This window comes from Alnus glutinosa, chromosome 12 (genome assembly GCF_958979055.1).
Source record: "Alnus glutinosa chromosome 12, dhAlnGlut1.1, whole genome shotgun sequence".
Lineage (NCBI taxonomy): Eukaryota > Viridiplantae > Streptophyta > Magnoliopsida > Fagales > Betulaceae > Alnus > Alnus glutinosa.
This window is the reverse complement of record NC_084897.1, coordinates 4,011,416-4,036,045: the sequence shown is the minus strand read 5'-3', so window position 1 is coordinate 4,036,045 and position 24,630 is coordinate 4,011,416. Positions and strand designations below refer to the sequence as shown.

The following is a 24,630-nucleotide window of genomic DNA, read 5'->3' as shown; positions in this document are numbered from 1 at the left end:
TGGGGTGTGACATTCATTATATGTGGCGATACATAAACTATTATATATATATATATATATGTATGTATGTATCATAAAATTAATCTTCTCTATTTCGCTGAAATAGATAGTAGAAAATGTAACAATTATTAACACGAAAAGAATTAAACATCAACACAAGATGACATATATATATATATATATACCCACATGCATATGTCAAATAAAAATAAATGAAGTTTGAGAATCTTGATTAGGATGAAATGATGGTAATTTGTGATAGAATTAAATGTAACACGTGGCACCTATTAATTGCATGCTCAGTGTAACAAATTCACTCACAAGGATTCCCAACACCCACATGATTTTGTATTTAATTTTGTCATAAAATCTGCAATGCCTAAACTCTAAGTCGGCTCATATTATAGAGGATCAAATCTTTTACCTTTACACAAAATCTAAGATATTAATATTTGCTTTTATACCATCATTGATTAATAATTAATGCTAAAGTTTATTTTTGTACCAATTTTTTCATTGGAGTGAGGCCAAATATATAATTTTGAAAATATATGAAACGATGCGTGGTAGTCACGCCCGGCGGAAGGCGGCTGATATGGGCAATATTACCACGCTCTCCTGCAGGCCGCTGTAGCAAAAAAAAAAAAAAAACATAAACCAAGGGGCGAAAACAGTAATCTCGGATAAATATGTTCCGGCAAATGGTAGTATTTGGTTTTCTCTGTCCTTTCCGTCCAAATCCTATGTGGTCTTGTTAAAATAAGCGAAAAATATTTTCCTTCAAAGAAAATAATAAAATAAAAATTAAACGCGGCTGCTGAATACACCAAAAACCAAAACCGGAGAGAGAGAGGAATGTGCTAATTCGATTCCAGCTGAAGAAATCGTACCAAAACGATTCCGAAGCTGTAAGCTTTCAGAGGAAGAAAACAATATCGAAGCAATTTTTCATTGGGTTTAAGTTGAATAGTTTGATATTTAAGAGTTGAATCATTCAACGTTGTTGAATCCTGGGGGGGTGTGATTCGCGATCGGGGTTGGGTTTGATTGTTTCAGAGGAAATCCTTGGTGGGTTTTTCTTTCTGTGAAATGGGTCGGGGAGAGTTTTGGATTTGGAGGCGGGGATGCGAAGAGGGAGCTCTGGGTTTGAGGGTTTGATTAAAAAGTTGTTCTCTTTTACCTTTTTTTTTTTTTTTAAAAAAAAAAAAAAAAAAAATTCTGGATGATTTCTGTTGGGGATGGAAGGAAGGGGCTAGGGTTAGGATTTGGTGGTGGGAGAGAGATGGACGAGAATGAGCTTGAAGAAGGCGAAGCTTGTTCGTACCGGAACGACAACGACGATTACGACGCCAGCATCGACCCAGATGTTGCTCTGTCTTACATTGTAAGGGCCTTTTTTTTTTTTTTTACATGTCTTTTGCTTCAGACAAGTATCATATATATGTTTTGTTTTGTTTATTTCTTTAATGTGAGTTTTGTTCTAGAGGTGTTAGAAATAGTTGTTGTGTTTTGACTTTATTGAAGTCAGATCCAAGCTGTGTATTTTGATTAGATTGTATGTCTTACTTTGATTGTTTTTTGTGGCTTTTTAGGAAGCTGAATTGTTACATTAAATTGTCCTGGGTTCTTAATGTGGTTGGTATCAAGAATCTATGGTCAGAGCAAAAAAAAGAAAAAAAAGGAAAAAAAGGAAATTATAGGGCAAGACCTTGTTATGTGAGCTTAAACGTAGCTTTGTTTATTGAATTGCAAATATGGCTTTTGGGAATTCAGCTTGATCAATTATTAAGAGAAGTATCCCTGTTTTGATTTTAGTAATGCTGTTTTGAGCTGTTCAGTTAATGCAGAGACTTGATCTTCTTCTGGAAAAATAATTAGTCATGGTAGGGTGACATTTAGCTCATGAGTTGATCACTTAAGGTTTTCCAATAAAAAATTTCATTAGCCGGGAATTTAGTGTTTCTTTTGAGTACTTTAACAGCTCTGTGAGTCATTAAATCTGTGTTTCATCATTTTCACCATGGAGTTTAGAGGGCATTGTAGAATCAATATTTAAGCTTCCTGAGATTTAAACTACGGAAACTTTAAATTCATGATTGGAACTCTCTGAATTTGGAGTTGAGGTCGAGATCGAGAGAATTAGCTAATGTATTGTAGGGTGGTGAAGTGTAATTTCTTAAGGGAAGTGATGCTGCTAGCTTTACAAACCATCTAAACCTCTTACGATGTGTTATGCCCAGTTTTAAGTGTCTTTTTTATTCCTGTTCATTTATCTTTATTTTGTTTTTTGGTGCTTTGTATGACATGTATCTTCTTATCTTTGTAAGGATGAGAAACTTCAAAATGTTTTGGGACACTTTCAGAAAGATTTTGAAGGTGGGGTTTCTGCAGAGAATTTAGGTAAGTCAAGAAAAAGGAGAACAACCTTTTTTTTTTCCCAAAAGCTTGAGGGCCACATTAATTTGGAGGTCCGCTTAAATCGATGGTCTGAGAATTATTTGATTGTGACAGGAGCAAAGTTTGGAGGGTATGGCTCGTTTTTACCTTCCTATCAGCGATCTCCTGTTTGTCCTCATCCAAGGAGTCCTCCAAAAGTTCAGTACTCCAGCACAGCCAGATCTCCCAACAATTCTCTATTGGAGGTACATTTTTAAGTATATGATACATCATTTATTTATAATCAATTAATTATATTTAAATGAGAAATTTATGATCAGATAATTTGTCATCTCAGAATTTCTAGTTGAGCATTTATGTTACTGCACAGGGTGGCCATCACAACTCTTCAGTTTCTTCAACTGCACCTCAGTCAGTGAGACTTGTAGCAGCTTCCACTAGTTCCACATCATTGCCTGTATTGAAGGAACCATCCACGAAGGACTCTGTCAAACAAGATGTCGGAACACCGTCTACTCGTGCTGAGGAAGTCAGTACTAGATATGAATCTGAAAACAAGAAACTTACTAATTTATCAGACCAGAAAACACTAAAGGTTCGAATCAAAGTGGGTTCTGATAACTTGTCAATACGAAAAAATGCTGCAATTTACAGCGGCCTTGGTCTTGATGTCTCACCATCGTCATCATTGAATGACAGCCCTTCAGAAAGTGAAGGGATGTCCCGGGAGCCCCAAGGTGTCCCATTTGAATCCCCCTCCAGTATTCTTCAGGTGAAGCATCTCCCTTGTAATTTTCTTATCCCCTATTTTCTTGTCCATAATGTGTATGAGAGAAATTAGAACGTGTTTGTTTGTATTTGTTTTGGAGCAGATTATGACATCCTTTCCGGTGTACGGGGATCTACTCTTATCACCCCTTTCCCATGATCTTATTGACTTGAGTGAAAAGGAAAAGCTTATGAAAGATTATAGATCTATGCCTGTGAGCAGGGGTGGCTTGGAAAGTTTGAACACGCTACCAAATGGGTCTGATTCTAGAAAGGCTGATGGGAAAGTGTTAGGAGAAAAGAAAATGAAATCTTTGAAGCGAAATGATCTTTCAGCAGAATTGAAGAGTTGTAATAGTAATGGTGCTTGGAAGGGAAATGGGTTTATATCGAGGAAGGAACCAGACATTGATATGTTGGCTTGTGAGGAGCTTGTTTCTAAGACTCTGAAGCTGCCGCTTCTTTCTAATTCAAATTACGCTGTTGGTGACATGGAAAAAGGTACAGATCGGGCCTCTGATGCATTAAGGGAAGCCAATATGGGTTTGCTAAAGGACAAAGATTTCTCTGAGCTACCTAAAGAGGAACCGTTGGGGCCGACATTCTCTCAAGAGGATGGCTGGTTTGAGAAGTCAAAGGCTGGTTCAGCTGGAAAGTTTTGTGAAGATAAGAAAGCAAGTTCTCTTGATGACATTTCAGTATATCCAAAAAAAGCTGCCCATCCCAACAGAGAGAAAAGTTATGACTCAGTAAAGTCTGATTCAAATGTTTATAAGGGAAGGAAAGCTCTAAACACTGAACTCACAGATCCTTTAAAGGACAAGGCTAATCAGAAAGCTACTGTCCATGAAAAAGACAGTATGGGATTGCCTCCTGAGAAGGAACATTCTCTTTCTGGGAGTAAGAAAAAATCAAAGGGAAGTCAAAGTAATGGCACCCACGCTGCAGAGGTACCAAAAGTAAGCTTGAGGGTTGGTTCTTCGTCAGTTCCCAAAACAAAAAAGAGCACTCATGCAGACAATTATACCTCTAAAAGTGAAGTGGAGGACTTGAAATTACAAAAGGATCTTGGAAGAGCTGGAGAAAAATATGGAGATTTCTTTGGGAAATTGGAAGAAGAGAACCAAATGGAATTGGAAGTGCCTTCTGAAGATAAGGACTTCGAGGTGGTTGAGAAAAGCATAGCTTCCATTAACAATGCTTCAGGTGAAAAATCAAGCGATAAGAAATTTGATAAGCTGTTGACATCAGAGGCTCATCCTAAAGTGGTTTCAAATGGAGGTCCATGCTATGGGAATGGGCCCATTTCTAATGCAGTTCCAGCAACAGGGGCTCCTTCAGTGATAGACCTCGATACTTGGGTGCAGTGTGACAGGTGTCATAAATGGCGGCTTCTTCCTTTTGGTACAAGCCCTAAAGACCTACCAGAGAAGTGGCTATGTAGCATGCTAGACTGGCTGTAAGTTTTATTCCAGTAGCATTTTAAGTATTCTTCTGTCTCTCTCTCTCTCTCTCTCTCTCTCTCTCTCTATGGTGCTTGACCTATACATAAATGTTTGTAGGCGTGGAATGAATCGGTGTAGTGTCACCCAGGAGGAAACAACAAAAGCTCTATTCGCACTGTACCAAGTTCCTGCTCCTGAAAGTCAAACTATGCATGGTAATCTTGGTGGGGTTATAACTGGAGTAACCTTGGCTAATGGTCGGCACCCTGACCAAAACCACCAAAATATTGGTGTACCTGCTATGCCTTGTGGTGGAAAAAAGAAAGATGGATTAAAAGAACCATCAGATGCAACATATAAAGATGGTCCCCCTCAATTGTCAAATTCAATGAAGAAAAACTTGCCAGCTTCAGTGAAAGGTAGGAGCCTAAATGATGTGAGCCAATCTCCTCTGATGGGAGAACCCGATTTTCAGCAGCAAAGCAAGTCCAGTGAACTACCTGTGAAAAAACATAAAGAGAAGCAAAAAGTACGTGACAACTATTCTGATGGAGGTATTGTATATGAAGCCAGGAAATTTATGTGTTTGTGGAACTCCATTTTTTATTATATGTAATTAACTTCTTGATAAACCATTTACACAGGTGATACAAAGAATTTAAAGATGAAAAGCAGAAAGGATAATAGTGATCAAGATTGTTCTAGAGCTTCCAAGAAAATCAAGACTGAAGTTATGCATTTTACTGATAAAGATGGGATGTCGGACCACGGTGTGCCCGCTGGGAAGATAGGTCCTACTGCAAATAGTGGTTTTTCTACTGCATTATCTGAGAGGGATCAGCCTAAATACAACGAACGCTCCTTGTTTAAGGACTCAAGGGATGATACAACGGGCGACTTACATGTTTCTGTTAAGAAGGCAAAACACACTGTTTCAGTTCCCTTGGAAATGGGAACCTCTGATGGTAGAGAAAACTCTGAAAAGAGGAAAGTGAGGGACAACGATGACTACCGGAAGGAAAGGAAGTTAAGGGTATCCAAGTCTGAGGGGAAAGAATCCAGGGCAAGTAGAGACAGTGGCAGAACAGACAAAAAAAGTAGTCGTGCAAAGAACCACCAACTTGGGAAAGATCTAGAGAGCAATCTGTCTCAGCGAAGCTTGGATTGTATGGATTCTTTGAGAAGGGATGTGGGATCTCTGCAGCCTTCCATGGCAGCTACTTCAAGCTCTTCTAAGGTTTCTGGTTCCCATAAAACAAAGGCCAGCTTCCAGGAAGTGAAAGGCTCACCAGTTGAATCAGTTTCTTCATCACCTATGAGAATTTCTAATTCAGAAAAGCTTACATCAGCAAGTAGGGACCTCAAGGGGAAAGATGACCATCCAGATACTGGTCTCTTTGCCATAGGTAGTCCAAGAAGGTGCTCGGATGCTGAAGATAATGATGGGAGTGATCGATCTGGGACAGCAAGGAAGGACCAAACATTCAGTGTGGCTTATCACAGGCCCCTTGGGTCCTCTGAGCTTGATTTTCAAGACAGGGATTTTACTCACGTATCAGATGGTAAAGCTAGAACTCAGATTGTGCCTTCTCCTAATATTGCAAACAGCCATTTTACAAATGGTGGGGTCTATAATTTAGGCCAGGATACTCCATATCCTAGTAAACAACAGTCTTCAAATCAATGCCACGATGATGATAGACAGACTGACAGTCATCCTCGTACTAATGAGTCTCGTCCAAGGAAGTCTGGAAAGGGGTCCTCTTCACGGTTGAAGGACAAAAACCGGAGTTTTAAAACTGACTTTGATATGGATAAGGTCAAGATTTCTGATTCTCTCTTTGACCTTCAAGACCACCCTCCTTCCCATGAAGTAAAACCTAGGGATGGTAAAAACCAGTTGCAGGAGAAGTTTGGAATCAAGTCAGATGAAGCTGACAACAAATATGTCAGTAAGAAAGATCCTGCAGGAAAACTGTCAAGTGAGAGTAGTAAAAGAGAGAGCCAGTTAAAGCTTGGAGAGCATGATGGTCCACACATCAAAGTAGATTCTACCTGCCGACTGGATGCATTGTCTACAGCAAAGCAAAATCTGCAGCAAGACTGTGATGGTGAAAGATCTTCAAAGAGGTTCCCTTCTGACAAAACTGATCAAGTTGGGCTACTTTCTGGGAGAGGGAAGTCACTACCACTACCACCGTCTGGAGGACCTCAAATTGAGACACTGAACCGTTGTCCCAGACCAGCAACTGGGTCCCAAAATGGAAATGGAGTAGATAGTTCAGCAGTTGATGCCTCTGAAGGTGATGATGCATATAAGATGCGAAAACAAATGAGAAAGGCTGATCAGCAGAATGGAACTCAGCACATTAGTTCAAGACATTCCACACCGAATGGGCAGAAGGGCAGGGAACTTGATGCCCCTAGTCCAGCTAGAAGAGATTCCTCCAGCCAGGCTGCTAACAACGCTCTGAAAGAAGCTAAAGATCTAAAACACTTGGCCGATCGTCTTAAGGTTTTCACAGTCTCTGCTTGATTTAGCCGTTGTTGCTGTTTATTCTGTCCTAATTCTTTGCCGCTGTTTTTTTGGCAGAACTCTGGGTCAATTCTTGAGAGTACAGGACTTTACTTTGAGGCGGCCCTCAAGTTTCTTTATGGAGCCTCTCTATTGGAGTCTGGGCACTGTGAGAGTTCCAAACATAGTGAGATAATTCAATCGAAGCAAGTGTATAGCAGCACCGCAAAACTATGCGAGTAAGTCAAAATATAAAGCATGAAATTTTGGGGTTTACTTGTTCTGTTCTTTTTTCCCTTTGTTTTTTCTGTGTTCTTTTTTGCAGTCATTGTTTAAGTAATAAGCAATGTTCACAGCAGGACTTAGAATTCCCGTCAGCATGAATATGCAAATGTTTTGCCCATTCCTAAATAGTAAATTAAAAGAACTGGTTCGACTTGTGTTAAAGAGGCTGAATGTGCCACATAGTGTCATACATTGTAAAATCATTTAAAACTCGTCAAAACTGCAGTCCTCAGTAGTTCTCTAACATGGCTTCTCTTTATTAATTCTTATCACCTTTTTTTTAAAAATAAAAAATAAAAATAATTAATTCTTAAAATGGGTTGAAGCTTATGATTCATGATATTTTAAACTACACCCTTTGCATGTGTGCACCCACTCTGCTGTTTGCGGGTTCCTACAGATTTCAGACCTTACCCAATACGGAAGGAGTATGATGTGAAGTTGTTGGCAGTATTTTGGCTTGTAATCTATGGATGCTATCTCTCATTTGTTGTGACTTGTATGTGGAGGGCTTTCGGGTCTGGGATCAAAGAGTTCATTTTTTGATTGAGGTTAATTTTGGAGATTATAGGAGCCACTGTTGGGTTCGGGAATGAGAGGACAAGAGAGAGGGGAGAAGGGGAGAGAGTCTTGAGACTCTTTCTTGGGTTAAGGCTTGACACTTTGGGATTCATCTTTATGGTCTTCTTCATTCTTAGTGAAGCTTTCTTAACCATCTTTTCAATTTGGTTAAGTTGAATTGATTGTAACTCTTTCTCAGTCTATTTTCTCCCCATTGCTACAGATGCAGCTTATAAATTTTTAACCGTCTGGATAATACTGCAGCTATCTGGAACTTAGTTGTCTTAATATTGAACTTGTTCTGGATGTGTTTATCTTTATGAATTTGAATGAGCATTTGGAGCTTTTGTGCCCATCATACTGATCATCTGCTGTATGGAATAGGTATTGTGCCCATGAATATGAGAAATCCAAACACATGGCTGCTGCTGCTCTGGCCTACAAATGCATGGAGGTGGCTTATATGAGGGTAGTTTATTTCTCACATACTAGTGCAAGTAGAGATCGCCACCAGTTGCAGACTGCTCTACAAATGGTTCCTCCTGGTAATTAATGTCATGATCTAGTAAAATTGTTGTTTTTCTGTGGGAACCAATTACTTGATAGATTTTTTCCCTGGGAAATTATTTTATAGTTACTTTTTATGCATTAAAGCTACTATAAGCTCTTCTTAGCATGAAACCCCCTGAGCTCTCTCCACAGTTCAAGTAAATTTCACACAGAAGGGAATGCGCACACATAATAATTTGATAGAGTTGTATGATGAGCCTATATCAGAAAAATCAGAAAAAAAAAAAAAAAAAAAAAAAAAAAAAAAAAATTAGAAAAAAAAAACATAAAAAGCAAAAATTCTGAAAAAGCGAGAAACAAAAATTCTGAAAAAATAAAAGCTAGAAATTACCATTTTCCATTTTGGGTCGCAGAAAAGGGACATTGCAACCTCAATGGTAGATTTTTTTTTTTTTTTTGGGGGGGGGGGGGGGGTGGGGTTGGAATGTAGGGGACATTGCAAATAGGGTGGTAATTAGAGGAGGGTAGATGTGGTTTCCCCCAAAAAGTTTCATTGAAAAAACAAATTTTATAGAGGCACACATGTTGGTCATTCTTTTCTGACTGTTTTTGACAAACAATTTTGTTTGGCCTTTCTAATTGGTGGAGTGGTACATGCATTAGTTTGCTTGCCTAAAATCCAGGTCTAAAAGAAGAGCTTGTGACAAGGCCCATGAGGGTGCCCTTTTTTTTTTGTCATATTTGATGATTTTTTCTTTTTCTTTTTCTTTTCCTTTTCCTTTAGAAATTGCCTTTCTCAGTTTATTATATGCCACTGAATTGACACTAAAAGGGACGTTTAGTACCATTGTTCTTATTATGTGATGTCATTCTTTTCGTTGCATTATTCAGGTGAGTCTCCTTCTTCATCTGCCTCTGATCTTGACAACTTAAACAACCCCACCACAGTGGACAAGGTTACCTTATCAAAGGGTGTTAGCTCTCCCCAAGTTGCTGGAAACCATGTCATTGCTGCCCAAAGCCGTCCCAACTTTGTGCGGTTGCTCAGTTTTGTAAGCATATATTGCTCCTGTTTATAAACTTAAATTCTTGCAGAATATTCTGAATAAAAATATTATAAACCAACTGGGCTTCAAAGGTACATCTTTAGTAGGAGAAGAATATTATATGCAAATGATGCATCTTTCCTCAATACCCTTGATACAAGTTTATAATGTAATCTTGCCTATAATACAACAGCTATAATGTCTTACTGGGCTTCTTTTCCACATGCAGGCACAGGATGTAAATTTTGCAATGGAAGCCTCAAGGAAATCACGGCTTGCTTTTGCAGCTGCTAATGTAAGCTTGGGTGAGAACAAAGTTGGGGAGAGTATCTCTTCCATTAAAAGGGCTCTTGATTTTAACTTCCAAGATGTTGAGGGATGTCTACGTTTGGTACGGCTTGCGATGGAGGCCATTAGCCGTTAAAGAATCAAAAGTGGTTATGGAGACAATTCAACCCTGGGAAGAAAGTAATTTTGGTTGGTGTATCCTGTGTATTAAGCCTTTAAGGAACAAAAGAAAAGAGGCTGACCTGGATCTCTCTGCCACACTGCATGATAGTTCTCGCGAGACTGGTCCTCACCAACTTGCAAAGTTAGTGCACTCTATACATTTTTTGTGATGCAAGATGAGTAATGGCATCTTCAAATGAACATTTTAAGGGGCTGTATCTGCTTTCTGAATTGGACAAGGGACAAATTGAGGAAGTGTGAATCACTTAAGGTTCTGCCAAAATGATTTTGAGATTTTTGATGTATATGGATGGATATATGATCCTTCAGGATTGTGGTTGAAGATATAATGGTTGGGGTGTTTGAATTTTGATACCAAAACTTCAATTGGCCTCTTTTTTCTTCGAAGGAAGTTGTAGTTCTTCTGTCCTGTCAATTTGATGTTTACTTTGTTTGGAGACAACTTGAAGCATGGGGAGCTGCCCGAATGTGCATCGACTCTGTCATATTGGTTTACCAGCACCGACACTTCAGAGTATAGAGCATAAAAGAAATGGCAGTCTCATGTAGGCAACTTATTTGCATCAATCCTTTCTTTTCCATCAACCTTCTGTTTCTAATTCTCTGTTTTTGATCTGACTTTGGGTTTTATGCATGTTTGCAGGTGGTCTTCTATAGTTTCTATTATTGTAGGTGGGAATAATGTTCTCTTTATTGTTGATAGACACAAGCAGGAATAAGTCAGCAAAAATTGTATAAAAGAAAGTAAATCACAGTAATAACCATGCAGCTTTCAGAACTGCATTCATCAAGTGTTTTCCTTAAGAGGTTTGTGGTACTCAGTTGTGAAATATTTGCTTTTACTGCTGTTCGACATTCTTTTTCTAACTCATTTTATTTTCTTAATTGACAGTGTCTATATTTGTAAATATGCAAATCATTGATTCACATTCATACCAGAACAGCTTAAGTTTCTTTTTTCAAAAGGCTGGAGGGAGTGTAATACCATACCATCAGCTAGCGGCATTTGGATCCAATAGTAACAGGTGAAGTTACTCTTTTCACTCCCTAATTAAACTTGATGAAGACATGAAGATTCAATTCATATGTCGATGAAATACTTATTTCCTCCCAATTGATTAGTGTCAAGAGAGTTATGTATTGCACTTCTAGTTTTTAGTATTAATATATAGAAAAATGCTAGACCTACAACTCTTTTATAACACATGTTAGCATGTGATTGGAGGATGTTAATTTTTTATTTTTTATTTTTTTTAAAGTGGTAGACATGGTTCTGATCACATGTTAGCAAGTTGTGAAAGAGTTGGAGGTATAGCATTACTCCATTCTGGCATAGAAAGAAGGGATGGCTATGGGGTCTAATGGTCAAAATGGCTTGTGTTGGGAAGTATAGGTCCATGGTTAGGATAGGAAGACCCCAAGAGTGTGTTCAAAATGCCCCTCTTTACCACTTTTTCTTTTGTGTTGGTATTTACTTGCAACTGTGTGATACATAAATATTCAGAAAATTGTATCTATTGCTTGTAGTGCTCTGCTTCAATTCAATTTTAAAACCTGAGTTTTTAGTTTTTTAGATTCTTTGTTTAAAAAAAGAAAAAGAAAATAATAAAAGATCATTTTTTTACTAGCACTTTTTTATAAAAGCAAAAAAAAAAAATTAAAAGGAATTCTCTTTTATATATATTGGGGCTTATATTTTTATGTAATTTAGAGTTGGAAAGTAGTATTACTACTAACTTAATTGCATGTGGATGCAGGTTAAGTAATTAAAACGCAGTGGCCATGGAAGCATGGTTGGCAGCAGTGGAAAATTTGACTTCTCTATTCCCATCACCATCACTCTACTTTGTCTCTTTTATTTTTAGTTGATTTGTAAATTGTAATTAACTCATTAATGACGAGATTTTTGACCCCTCTCCGGACTTGCATACCCTTACACCTGTATAATGATAGTAACATTTGTCCAATTCTTCTTAATAAAATCTTATATCTTTTAATTTTTCAATTTTCGTATTTACCTGTGATGATTGTCATGATTAATGGCTTTGAATACTGAGAAAGAACTATATATCTAAGTTTCAAATCTACTTGAATTTGTAGAACTCACATTTGGGTCTCATAAATTCAATAGTGAACTTGAAAATGAAATGTGTAGAAGTTGTATAAGTATTAATTTTCTCCGCCATATTTCCATGCTTCCAAAATTGCCCGGTGGATTCATCCTCTTCAATTTCTCCTTGGGCTTAAATCGTGTATGAATTAAGAGCCAATGTCAACAACAAGAACCCTCAACCTTTTATTAGCCTTTAGATCAACTCTTGTTAAAAAAATAAAAAAAAAAATTTAAAAAAATATATATATAAATAAAAAAAAAAAAAAAAACCAAAGTCTAGTACGTTGAGTGTAGTATATAGCATTTCTCGTAGATCAAATTGGTAAAAAGTGCATGGCTTTTCTGACTGAAATACTCGCAGTCACTCATCAGGCATCACCAAACAAAGCAAACAAATTGAGTTTAATGACGTTAAAAATGGGCATTCCTATTAATTTTTTCTCCGAAAGGGTAATTATATACGTTAATCACAACAAATATATTTGCCCTTAAGGTGTAGTACACAAAAATTCGCTGCTCCTGAATTTTAGCTTCCTAATATACTACTAGAGAAAAGGCACAGCAAGCTGTAACGAAAAGCATTTACAGAAATTTATAATTGAGTATAATGCCCCCTACTCCTTTCCAAGAACACATCACAGGTTCATGCCAAGGGCCTACACCACCACCCACTGTGATTTTAAACCATCAACAGCTCCAGCTTTGCAACGTTCAATCATGCCAAGTACTTAAACACGTTTGGGTTTTCCTTGTCTCTCTCCAGATAGTCACGGGTGATTAAATCTTCAATCCTCTTCTTTATTGCTTTAATATCGGGCTGCACATTTGAATCCATTATTAGCTTCGATTTTAGTACACACAATGAAAAAGATAAAAGAAATGGAAACATCTGACATTGCTAGACAACTCAATATTTTGTTTTGGAACCAATTGCCCCTTAAAACAATGATCGCCTATATGCAACTCAAAAGCCAAAATTAACTAAAAAAAAAAAAAAAAAAAATTGTAGTTGAAATAAAATAAAAAAGATGCATGCCAGAATTCATGATACAATTGATGAATGCCGATAATTATAATTTTGAAAAATAACTTCCATGACCGTGTTTTAGCACCATCATATGTAACATCAACACATAAACAGAAGATTAAAAAAAAAAAAATTTGAGAGAGAGAGAGAGACCTTAAACATGCGGCCCAACTGCTCAACACACTCCATAACCAATTGTTGGTGACCCAATACTTTCCGACTTTTCATAATGCGCACAATTGCAGCATCTATAGCATATCGCCGATCCTTGTCAACATCTTCAATTACCTTCCTCCTCTCGTCCACTGGTGGAAGCGGTATCTACAGTTGAAAATTTTCAAAATTTATCACCTTTTAATACAAAAGAATCGAAGGAAGTAGGGGAGTGTAAAGGCTAATGAAAAGTGAGAACGCTAAATACCTTAATCCTCCTCATTCTATCTGTGAACTTGGAGTTGAACTCAAAGTTGTCTGTTGGCAAGATAGTCTTTGTGTTTGGCTCCTTATTCAGGATCTTATACTTAGCACATGACAGAGAATGAAGCAATCTAACCAAGTCATCGTGGGTCAAGTTCAATTGAGTCATAATCTCCGAATAACTCAATCTATCAGCATTATTAAATAGCAGCAAGGCAGCAGCCTGTGAAATATAAACAACAGAAGATTACGATCCCATATTCAGTCAACACCGGAATCTAATAATCTAGTTCCAACCCACTAACGACATACTTAATTTTGCAAAATAAGATTACCTGATAGGTTGACACAATCAATTCAATGGTTTTTGACTCAAACTTGCCATTAATGTTGCAAGTGCCCAATGAGTAAATCCATGTAAGTTTTCTGTGTTTTGTTTTTGTTTCATAGAATCCTTTGAAAACTTCTACGCACTTGACCTGAAGCAAAAACATTACAAAAATAACAAATATTAGTAAACCTGACTACTTTACAGCAAACTAACATTAGCTGTGGAAATTTTAACATGCCCACCATCTAAACAAGTAAATGTTACCATTTCCGGAGGGAGGCTGAGATCAAATGATTTATAACTTGGCCAAAATCCAGTAGTAAGAACCGTGACTGTCAAATCAATACCAGGATTTACATTCGTGTTATTACGAAGATAATCCTCAAAGTTGTTCTGGTTTTCCCGTGCCAGTGTCAAATCCGTCACCTGGAGAAATAAAAAAGTAAAAGAAAAAAAGATGCCAAGCATTATCTCAATTGACAGAACAATAATGTCGGCAGATGCAACACTTAGGCCAAATAATCACAGCCAACTCACCATCCCCTCCATCTTTGATGTAAATTGCGCACCACACTGCTGTTTCAGCTTGGTTAGTATACTCTTTTCATGTTCTTCGTTAGCGCTTCGATCAAAAAGTAGCCGACGAGCAAGCTTTTTCCTGCAGAGTCTCAGCAATGTAGAATCAGCACTGATTTGTAGATAGACGACCAAAAAAAATCCCGACTGTTTTTAGCAAAATGAACCATTTATGCCACAAATCCTGAGTCTACCACTCTTAACTAAGCTTGAAATTCCAACAGTAACAAATGAAATATAAAACGACGTCAAAACCTACTAAAAAAAAAAATTAGAGATTACCGGTAGAATTCTGCAAAAAGGTCTTTGTCACTAATGTACGCGAGCAACTTCACTACCTGTAGAGCACAATAACATAGATTATGACCAGTGCCACCGCCAGTAATATCTAATTCACTTTAATACAGCACAAAACTAATAATACTACCTTCTCAAGTGTTTCTTCTATGGCTTCATCACTCAACTTTTCACTCCCACCCTTCTTGAGGATGTTATCACAAAATGAAGCTAGTAGTTCTGCACTTGAACTGCCAGAAACAGTCTTGTTGCAAAATACCTCAAAAGCCTCTTTCAGGGCCTAATAGACACTCAAAATGATTAATATTTTTTAGACACACGAAGTGATAAGGCAGGTCCAAACAACTAGCATTTTCCAACACAAACCTTGTGGAACAAACTGTGGTTCAAAAAGCAATCAACCACATATGCCATATCCTTGTCGTGCAGCTCAATTATTTTTCTGACGAGGACCTGCAGACCGCACAACTAAATCAATCTTTAACCTTCTTTACAATTCCTAAAATTCTACTTATACAGGTTAAAAGATTTACCTGTTCCTGCACACCAGCCCCATTTGGAGTCTGCAGAAACAAGGAAATTAAGACTTAGTGCTAAAATCAACAATTAAGAAACAAAGATGAAAAGCAGACAACCTATTAAGGGAATAGTATTCATTATACTAAGAACAATTAATGTTGCTAGGCTTATCCCACAATGATCAGTGAAGATAACACAACTCCACTAACAAAAGTGATAGGCTGAAACTTGAACAGCTAGTGTCACATAAATCCAGAAAATTAAAAATAAAATAGTAATACGCCACGTGACAATAATAGGAACACAGTACCATTTCAGGATTAAAATTAAATGCTCAAAGGAGTGACCGCAAGATCTAAAAATTGAATATCATGATAGGAAAATATCACATGGCTAACCTATCATGACATTATTTCATTCCCTATTGCTATAATCTGTCCCATCTTTTTCTGTTTTACACTTAGTACTTCATTTAAGTATATGAAAGTTGCATATAACACAAAATCATTACCCCAATACCTAATAAACTACTCTAATGAACTACAAGAACAAACAAAAGCTTTCTTGCGCCATAATCCGGTGAAACTTATAAAAATAAATAAAATTAATGTAACACTTGTGTGGCAGTAAAACTCAACAGTTGTATGCCTCAACTCTTGTTTAATAATCCCTCTTTGCACAGCACTAACGATCGTGTATCTTCAAAAAAAAAAAAAAAAAAAGCAAGCAAAGATGTCGCCGGACATTAATGATCTTGTTAACACCCCCTTTTAAGAATCCATATTGTTCTTCTTTCTATGTAGTACTTTTGGGGGTGTAACAAATTGCACATAACAAAAGAACGATTATACCCCAACACATAACTAGCTACTCTTTTTGATAAGTAACATAACCAGCTACTCTGAAATACTACAAGAATAAACATAAGCTTTCTAGTGCGAAGATCTTATGAAACATAATGAAGAATTCACATGTACTAACACCTATGTCGAGTAAAACTCAACACCTAAATGGCAATTGGCTATCGCTCTTATATATATATATATATATATATATATATATATATATAGAGAGAGAGAGAGAGAGAGAGAGAGAGAGAGAGAATGCAGCTAATTAAACTACCCCTTCAAAATGCATTGATGATAAAAGCCAGTCAATCAAAGCGAACAGCAAGCAACAATGATATTTGTAACTAAAGAGTTTCTGAGATCAGTGATGATGTACAGCATTTCTGTTCAAATGCAAGGTATCCAACGTTGCAGTCTAAAAAAGGATGGTGAACATTGGTTACAGTTTCATATATAAAAGGTATGTGCCTTATGTTAAGGCCAACAGATGAAACACATAAAATAAATGACAAAAAGACATAACATTGATATATATTTTTTGATATAAAAAGACGTAACATTGATATATACAAATAGACAAAAACAACATAGAAGTTTGGGCTTTCCAATAATAGAATTATCATTTGTTTAACACAAATAGAAGCTGCACAGAATATCCACTAACGTGTGCACAAGGCAATTTAAGCACAATGACTAGATAATAAAAGGAATACGAGAAAAAATGTGTACAAAGATACACAATTTACTACATTAAAGGAGAGTATATCAAAATACTTAACCTGACTACTAGCAGCATCATCAGCCTGTTGGACCAGGGCTGTACCTTCAGCAATAACATGCTACAACAGGGAAACCCTCAAAGAATCAGTACCAATATGCAATCACATGAATATCTGAGACGTTATTTTGGCCATCAAAATGAATGTAAGCATGAAACAACTGACCTGCTTGAATATAGTAGAAACAGGATCCAAGCCCTTCGGTATTTTATGGTAAAGTCTATACATTCTAGAAAGATCCTCCACCTTTAATAGCAAGGTAAGCATGATAGATAAAGCATTAATGAAATAGTAAAATACAAAAGAAAAAATATATATATATTGCCAAAGCACAAGACTTAGAACAAAGTACAAAGTACCTTATCATCTCTCAGCAAAGCACGACATCCAGACTGATCCTTCTCGAGCAGTTGTGTCCCATTAACCACCAACAACTCATCTTGCACTTTCTACAGACCAAGCATGCAGCTAAGTTGAGTAGACGGAAACCGCAGACAATCTTTTCCAAATAGTACTACTATGCATCCACAACTACGAATGGATGAAATGAAAATGTTTTCTGCTGCAGGATTTTCTTTCCAAGTCAACTTTAACAGCCAAAAAAGAGACTTCCATATAGAAGTGGGAGCACTCGGGTGGTGTCATATGTGCCACATATATAATGCATATGTGACGAACTTGTTCACCACTCTGGTTTATTTCTACATTATTATCTCATCAGAGGGCATATTTGTATCAAATACATGATCATTGTTTCCAAGAATTTATAATGCTCCTTAATTCAACTTACATTTTTTTTTTTGGAAATTGGAAGTGTTTTAATGAAATAATATTTTTTTTTTTTACAAGCAATAAGCCAATCTCATTAAAAGCGTAAGGCGCAATGAAATAATACCAACTTCAAAAGGTCCCTATTATTTTTTGGAAATGAAGCATTGCTAAATAAAGTAACACCACTCAATAGCTTCTTCTTTTCTTTTCTTTTCTTGGGAGGGTGTAAGAGATATAATATAATGGTTAATAGGAGTAGGTTGGTTCGTATAATTGAAGAATTGGTTAGGGAGAATTAGTTAGGATATGCTTTCTAGAACATGCTTTCTTTAGTTATTTAGAGTCTATAAAAGGGGAACCAAGGGTGTAAAGAAAGGCATGAAAAGAAATATACAGAAATGGATTTTTAAGGAGATTTGCTGCTCTCTAATCAGCTTGGAGACCCAGGCATCTCAAATAGCCCATTATCATTTCAATTCTGTTCATGCTTATTTTCTCAATTCCTTCTCGATCCATGTCATAATCACCAAAAATATCCTTAACCCAAGAAAAACACATAATAAATGGTATCCGAGCCGTTCGATTCTTCAAACTTCGCTTCCAAATCTCCCATTTCTATCTGAATTTTTTTTTTTCCTAGCTTTCGATAACCGAATTTTTTTTTCCTCTCATTTTTCAATCCACAACACAAAATACCATGGTCATTATGTGGCCACAGCAAGCAGCAATACTTTTTTTTTTATAAGAGAAATTTCATTAAAAGTGCAAGAAGCAATCAAGTACACAGGTAGTATACAAGAACGGCAAATAAGGAGAAGAAGAAAACATTACAAGAAAATCATTAAAATTAATCGCTGAAGGGGCAAGGAACGCAGCCGTCCAAGAGTACAAAGAATAAAAGAAAAAAGAAATGAGCTCCTCAATGGTTCTTTCTTTGTCCTCGAACTGTCTATCGTTGCGTTCCCTCCACAGACACCATATAAGGTAACAAGGAACCATCTTCCACACCACCGCACTCTGAAAGCGACCACCCGTCCACCAGCAAGCGAAAAGATCAACCACCCGATGAGGCATAACCCAAGAAAGACTGAAGCGGCTAAAGATTGTATTCCAAAGAACACAACCCATACTCCGAAAGGCGTTGGAGTTATTGGGCCAAATGCACGAAACTATGAATGTAATGGTGGAGAACACATGCCACTTGGGGTGTAAATGGGACAATCTTATTGAGATTGTGATAGAAATTGAGAAAGAAGCAGCAGTACACGAGCACATAAACATCGCAGACTCGGATCCGACTCTTTTTTAAACATAGAAGCCAAGCAAGAAACTACCTAAACCATTCGGGAGAATCATCGAGCAAGCGGCGGAAACCTTCGACAATCTACATCAGCACGGCATCATCAACATCGAGGGTTTAAAGCCAGCCACGATGATCGAGCTCATGGAAGTGCGGCCTCCGTCGTTGGAGACTAAACCGAAGACTTCGTTTAAGATCCGGCGCTCATTTGTGTTTTCGTACTCGAATGAAAGGGCTAAGAATTTTGTTGTCTTCAAACACTGATGGCGTTGGAAGTTCTCTTGGTGGCGGCCACCGTGGGTGCCGATAACGGGAGGCAGGGGCCTCCGGCATCTTTCACGGACAAAGATGGGGTTTGGCAATCCAGACGTTTCTAGAGATCCTTGGGTGCACATAACGGCCGGCACTTGTTTCGCACAGCGGCAAGGAGGACGACAATGGGTGCCAATGTGGCCAGGGATGCAGAAGCGTTATGCATGGGGGAGATTTGCTAAAGCTTCTGGAAGGTTCAAGGCTAACAGTACTGAGAATGGGTCTTGGATGGTGTGGAGATCAACGTGGCAAGAGCTGATGTCGTTTTGAAAAAATAGCATTTCCTTTGCTTGAGAACAGCTGGAATTTCTTTCTCTAGGCAGCAGCATGAGTTGGGCTTTCCGAATGACTGGGCCTAAAGTGCTCAACATTTACCCAACAGAATGACGTCATGGGCTAGCATGTGGGTGTTGTGTGAGACAACAAAGAATTCTAAATGGGGCATTTTATTTGCATTGGGTAGCTTCTTTGTGTTTGCAATGGTTTATTTTTTTTTACCAATTGCACCTTGTGGGCAAGGTGCTTAAAGAAGTGGGCAATGTAAGGGAAACAATAATAGGAGTAGGTTGGTTCGTATAACTGAATAATTGGTTAGGGAGAATTAGTTAGGATATGCTTTCTATTAGTTATTTAGAGTTTATAAAAGGGGAACCAAGGGTGTAAAGAAAAGCATGAAAAGAAATATACAGAAATGGATTCTTAAGGAGATTTGCTACTCTCTAATCAGCTTAGAGACCCAGGCATCTCAAATAGCCCATTATCATTGCAATTCCGTTCGTGCTTATTTTCTCAATTCCTCCTCACTCCATATCAAAATCACCAAAAATATCCTTAACCCAAGAAAAACACATAACAGAGGGAGTGTTGCTGAAAAGTATCACCACTTCATATGTGAGACAAAATAAGAAGCCAACTACACATGGATCTAATATGTATTTTGTTAACACATAAATATTAACTAACCTCCACCAACTTCTGTTCGCTGGTTATATGCAGATAATGACAAACTCTGTCCCTCTCCCTTTTCAAGCACTCCTCAGCCTATACAATTTAATGAGATAATAGATGTTAGAATCACAAAGTTTATTAACATAAACTACACCATCAAGAATCTTTGTTTGCATAGACTTGCCTTCAACATGTATTCTGGACAAGAATCCCCTGAGATCCAGGTTGATGCTTTAATATGATAGTAAGCACCAGAGTCGTTGAGCATCTGTGCTTCAAAATCTTGTTCATAAAGCTCCATCTGACCCATTCCAATTTCAACAAATATATCTATAACATTCTTCAACAGTGCTCTGTCAATCTGCTCTCCTTCACGTTCTTTATTAATCTGTTGATCCACAAACATTAATTAGCTAAACCTTTTGGATTACAAGATATAGAATCTAACAAAAATTAAGGATCAAGAAGCAATAGACTTACAAGAGTAATTACAGCATCTCTGGCATTAGCTTTTACCTCCTGGTAAACCTGGAATTGAAAGAAAAAAAAAATACATTCTCACACGACCCAAAGTAACTTTGAAGCAGAAGACATGCAGAGGAATTAGACCATAGTAAATGTCATAAATAGTGAAAGGTGCCATTAGAGTGACTTGTAACAAACCAGATCGCGGAAGCAAGCTAGTCCAACTTCATTAAGTGCGGGAAGTGACCTCCTCGCGATGAAATACCGATCAAGATAGTGAAAGAAGCGTGACAGCCACCTCACCATAACCTTGTGGTTTAACCATCTTCTCACCAGCTCCCTCAACATAAATTCATCATGCTTCTCTTTTAAAGAGGGCAGCACCTAATACATAAAGTTAACCAATGAGGACAATGGGTAAAAAAACCAAAAAGTAGGAGACTCCAGCAGTAAATATGGCATTGAAATACAACAATGAGGCTGATAAAAATTAATAAATTTCATACAAAAATAATGCAACTAGGCCATAAAAACTCTTTTTTAAGCATCAATTGTGTGCAAAAGTTCCACAAAACTCTAAGACCTCTAAGATAAGTCCTTTCCTACATGCAACAAGAGACTTCAAATTACATGACATAAATATCCCTATTGGCTAGTATAGTTGCAATAAATCAACACAGTAGCCTACAACTCTACACCTTATGATAATTATTAAAACATGAAAGAAGTAAGCCAATATTTCTCACCGTCGAAGTGATATATTCCTCAAACGCCTCACGGTACTTGTCATAGAGCTGTTGGGAGTAATCGTGAGGGGGCTTCTGGGTACACATGTTGTAGATTGTTCTATACTTGGAATTAAGGACATACAATCACAATGCACAAACATGAATGACTCAAATTATAGTTAAACACCAAATAAAGAAGAATTGTATGTACTAATTAATCGAAAAAAGGATACGTGTAGAGCATCATGTATTCCTCAGAGCTGAACGGAGGCTCCGGCAACCCTTCCAGAATCCTCTTTAGCTTCGTAATGCCCTTCTCCATGTACTCCCACCCTTGGTCCAGCTCAATAATCTTGCGCTCCATTGTAGTAAAGGCCGATAAAAAAACAAAGTCAAACTACAATAATCTGTAAATCCAGAAAATAAAAATAATCACAATCTCAACCATATTGAATCATACTGTACATATGCATAATTGACACAAACATCTTGTACCGACACCGGTATACAAAATTTGCTCAATAATACGATACAGAAATAAACAAAGACCAAAAAAAAACATAACCACATACATATATGTATAACTCTGAATTTTTGGGCTAAAATTATATCGCAAACAATCAAGAACTGCGAGAAGACATTATCAACAACTTCAAACCAGTGCTATTGCGAAACCCTAACCCCAAAAAGTTATCTATTAATTTGCTCAGTTGCAGAGAACGAATAAATAAATAAATAAATATTCCTAAACCAGGTACAGAGCAATTATTATCAACACTGTTTGAAAATTGAAAATAATTTCACCACCAAAAAAAAAAAAAGTCTAATTGTTTGCAAGAAGAAAATAACCAAAAGAGCACCAAAGCCCTTTAAAATTCGAAGAAATCACAATGCTTGCCGTAATGACAGATAACTGAAAACCCTAGAAAACGATTCCAGATGATTCCGCAAGACAGCGATTGCGGAAACGAAACTCAATAATATTACTGAGAAATCGAGCTCTAACGAAAACACAACATTGATCGGAAACAATGCTCGAAACAAGAGGTCGAAATCGATTGAAAACTTGCCTGCGTATTCGATTGACGTACCGAGGAGCCAAGCGCAAAATAATGGAGCCAAAAACCCTAACAATCAAAAGCCTGAAAATAAAAAAGAAAATCTCACTGTTCCTTTTGTGGGTGTGTGTATATATATAGATATATAATAACTACGTTCGTGCGTACGTAATTAGTATTTAGTAGTTATAAAGTCTAGACGCACTCCAAAATTGTATACGAATTGTGAAGGTGGGCTCCGATGGATTCCATGCAGTTGAAGAGATGTGAATCCCGGCCGTTGATTTAGACGGCGAGAGCGTGTTTTTCTTTTCTTTTCTTTTTTTTTTTTGTTTGTTTATTATTATTATTATTATTTTAATTCAACAGGAGTGCGTGTTAAAACTAAAGCCTCGTTTAATTTGTGGAATGAATATTCTATTTGAAAAATGAATAGTTATTCACAAAAATAAAAGATAGTGAAATGAAATGATTATTCTTAATCTTTTGTTTGATAACAACATATACACTTTAATTAGAATCCAATCAAAATTACTAAAAAAATTCACTTATATATTTTTTAAAAAAAAGAAATAAAAAAAAAAAAAAAACCAAAAAAATGAAAGAAAATAAAAAATAATAGTGGTTTTTTTTTTTTTTTTTGAAATTATAGTCAATTCTCATTAGAATAGCTATACCTCTCATTTTTTTAAAGGAATCGGTATTCCTCTTCGTAAAGAAATAGTTATTCTAATGGAAATAATTATTCCAACGAATAGACCATTACCAAACAAAAGAATAATTATTCTTATGGAATAGTCATTACATTTCAGAGGTTTATTATTGTATAGATATTGTACATTTTTTTTACATCTCTTTTTTAAATTAATCGTTCAATCTATAAGACCTACAAAAATTTACATGTCGGTCCCACGTGTCTCTAAAACTATTAGTGCACACTATTGTAATGTTGCTACTCGTATTATGAAAAATTTGCCCATTAGATTAAGGCCTGTTTGGGAATGATATAACAAAAGCTTTTCTCCGTAGAGTTGGACCAAAAGGCTATTTCCCACAAACATTGTTTAGGTTGGTTTGGGTTTGTAAATTTTTTTTTTAAGTTGCGTAAAAATAAAAAAAAAAAAAAAAAAAAAAAAAGGTTTTGAAATTATGTTTCAATAGTTTATAAAACATAAAACGAAGTTGGAAAAACATTTTTCGAAATGTGAATTAAATTAAATATAATGCAGAAATCCTTTCTAGTACAATGTAGGAGTATTTTTGTCTTTATACATTTTTTTTTTAACAAAAATGCCCCTCCATTATAAGGAACTGAACTGGAGAGGATCCTAATACAGGTGTCGGGGGGGCTCGTTAGCTTTAAACTAAGTTAAAGATAAACTTAAATGTTAAATGAAATTAATTGTAACAACCTTTTTATATCTATCACTAAAACTATTTGCAACATCGAATTATTTTTCCTTGACACTCACAACCAGCCGTTATATTGACAAAGAAAAAAGAAGTCTAGTGCATTTTAAAAAAAATTGGAGGGAAGATGGTTCAATATTTAGGCATTAATTTGTATAGTACTGCATAGAACAAGATAGTGGGTTATTAATTTTTGGAGTTAATAAAAAGTGATAAATATGATATAAAGTAAAAAAAAAAAATTGTTTAGAAAAGTGAAGAAAAAAAATGTATTGTAATGAATTTTTTTTATTTAAATAGTAATAAAAAAATTATTGATATAATATAAAAAGTGAAAAAAAAAATTTGAAATGTTTTTATGTTGATTGTTATTGGAAAATATAAAAATAAAGTGAAAATTTTTTGTGTTGCTTGTCAAACAAGGCCTTAGTTTTACGCATTATTGAGATCTATTTCATAATTCATATTAAATTTATAATATTTGAAAGTGTATGCATGTCACCCATTTAAATTTTGCAATAATGTGACACTTTATATATATACCGTCAAATATAACAAAACTATATTATAACTGTAAGATGATATCGATCCTCATTTTGTATGCTTGCAAATTAATCAGCTGTAAATTTTCATCCAATAAATGAAAATATCATAAAAGGCTGTGGAATTTAACCTTCTCTTATTTGGAATGTTATAGCACAAAATGATTAAAGATCAATGACTTTCCTACAAC

At 36.4% G+C, this 24,630-nt stretch overlaps 2 protein-coding genes across 2 annotated transcripts; one reads left to right on the top strand and one right to left on the bottom strand.

Moving 5' to 3' along the window:
• The first annotated feature begins 786 nt into the window (after positions 1 to 786).
• LOC133851989 (cysteine-tryptophan domain-containing zinc finger protein 7) lies at positions 787 to 12,003 on the top strand. Its single transcript, XM_062288637.1, has 14 exons — positions 787 to 1,384; positions 2,328 to 2,400; positions 2,512 to 2,642; positions 2,768 to 3,169; positions 3,270 to 4,624; positions 4,728 to 5,164; positions 5,255 to 7,125; positions 7,204 to 7,364; positions 8,356 to 8,516; positions 9,373 to 9,533; positions 9,757 to 10,543; positions 10,642 to 10,805; positions 10,891 to 11,023; positions 11,756 to 12,003. Exons 1-11 carry the CDS (start codon positions 1,223 to 1,225, stop codon positions 9,949 to 9,951), a joined length of 5,109 nt encoding a protein of 1,702 aa, XP_062144621.1. The 5' UTR covers positions 787 to 1,222; the 3' UTR covers positions 9,952 to 10,543; positions 10,642 to 10,805; positions 10,891 to 11,023; positions 11,756 to 12,003.
• Positions 12,004 to 12,507: 504 nt separating this feature from the next.
• LOC133851347 (cullin-1-like) lies at positions 12,508 to 22,655 on the bottom strand. The gene is made up of 20 exons (XM_062287721.1): positions 22,500 to 22,655; positions 21,663 to 21,836; positions 21,448 to 21,547; positions 20,900 to 21,085; positions 20,717 to 20,764; positions 20,421 to 20,624; positions 20,252 to 20,329; positions 17,265 to 17,354; positions 17,071 to 17,151; positions 16,906 to 16,965; positions 15,293 to 15,322; positions 15,126 to 15,212; positions 14,890 to 15,039; positions 14,745 to 14,800; positions 14,424 to 14,544; positions 14,151 to 14,312; positions 13,891 to 14,034; positions 13,560 to 13,778; positions 13,292 to 13,459; positions 12,508 to 12,928 (listed from the first exon to the last, which is right to left on the bottom strand). The coding sequence occupies exons 2-20, from the start codon at positions 21,791 to 21,793 to the stop codon at positions 12,827 to 12,829; spliced, it is 2,217 nt and encodes a 738-aa protein (XP_062143705.1). The 5' UTR covers positions 21,794 to 21,836; positions 22,500 to 22,655; the 3' UTR covers positions 12,508 to 12,826.
• Between the last annotated feature and the right edge of the window lie 1,975 nt (positions 22,656 to 24,630).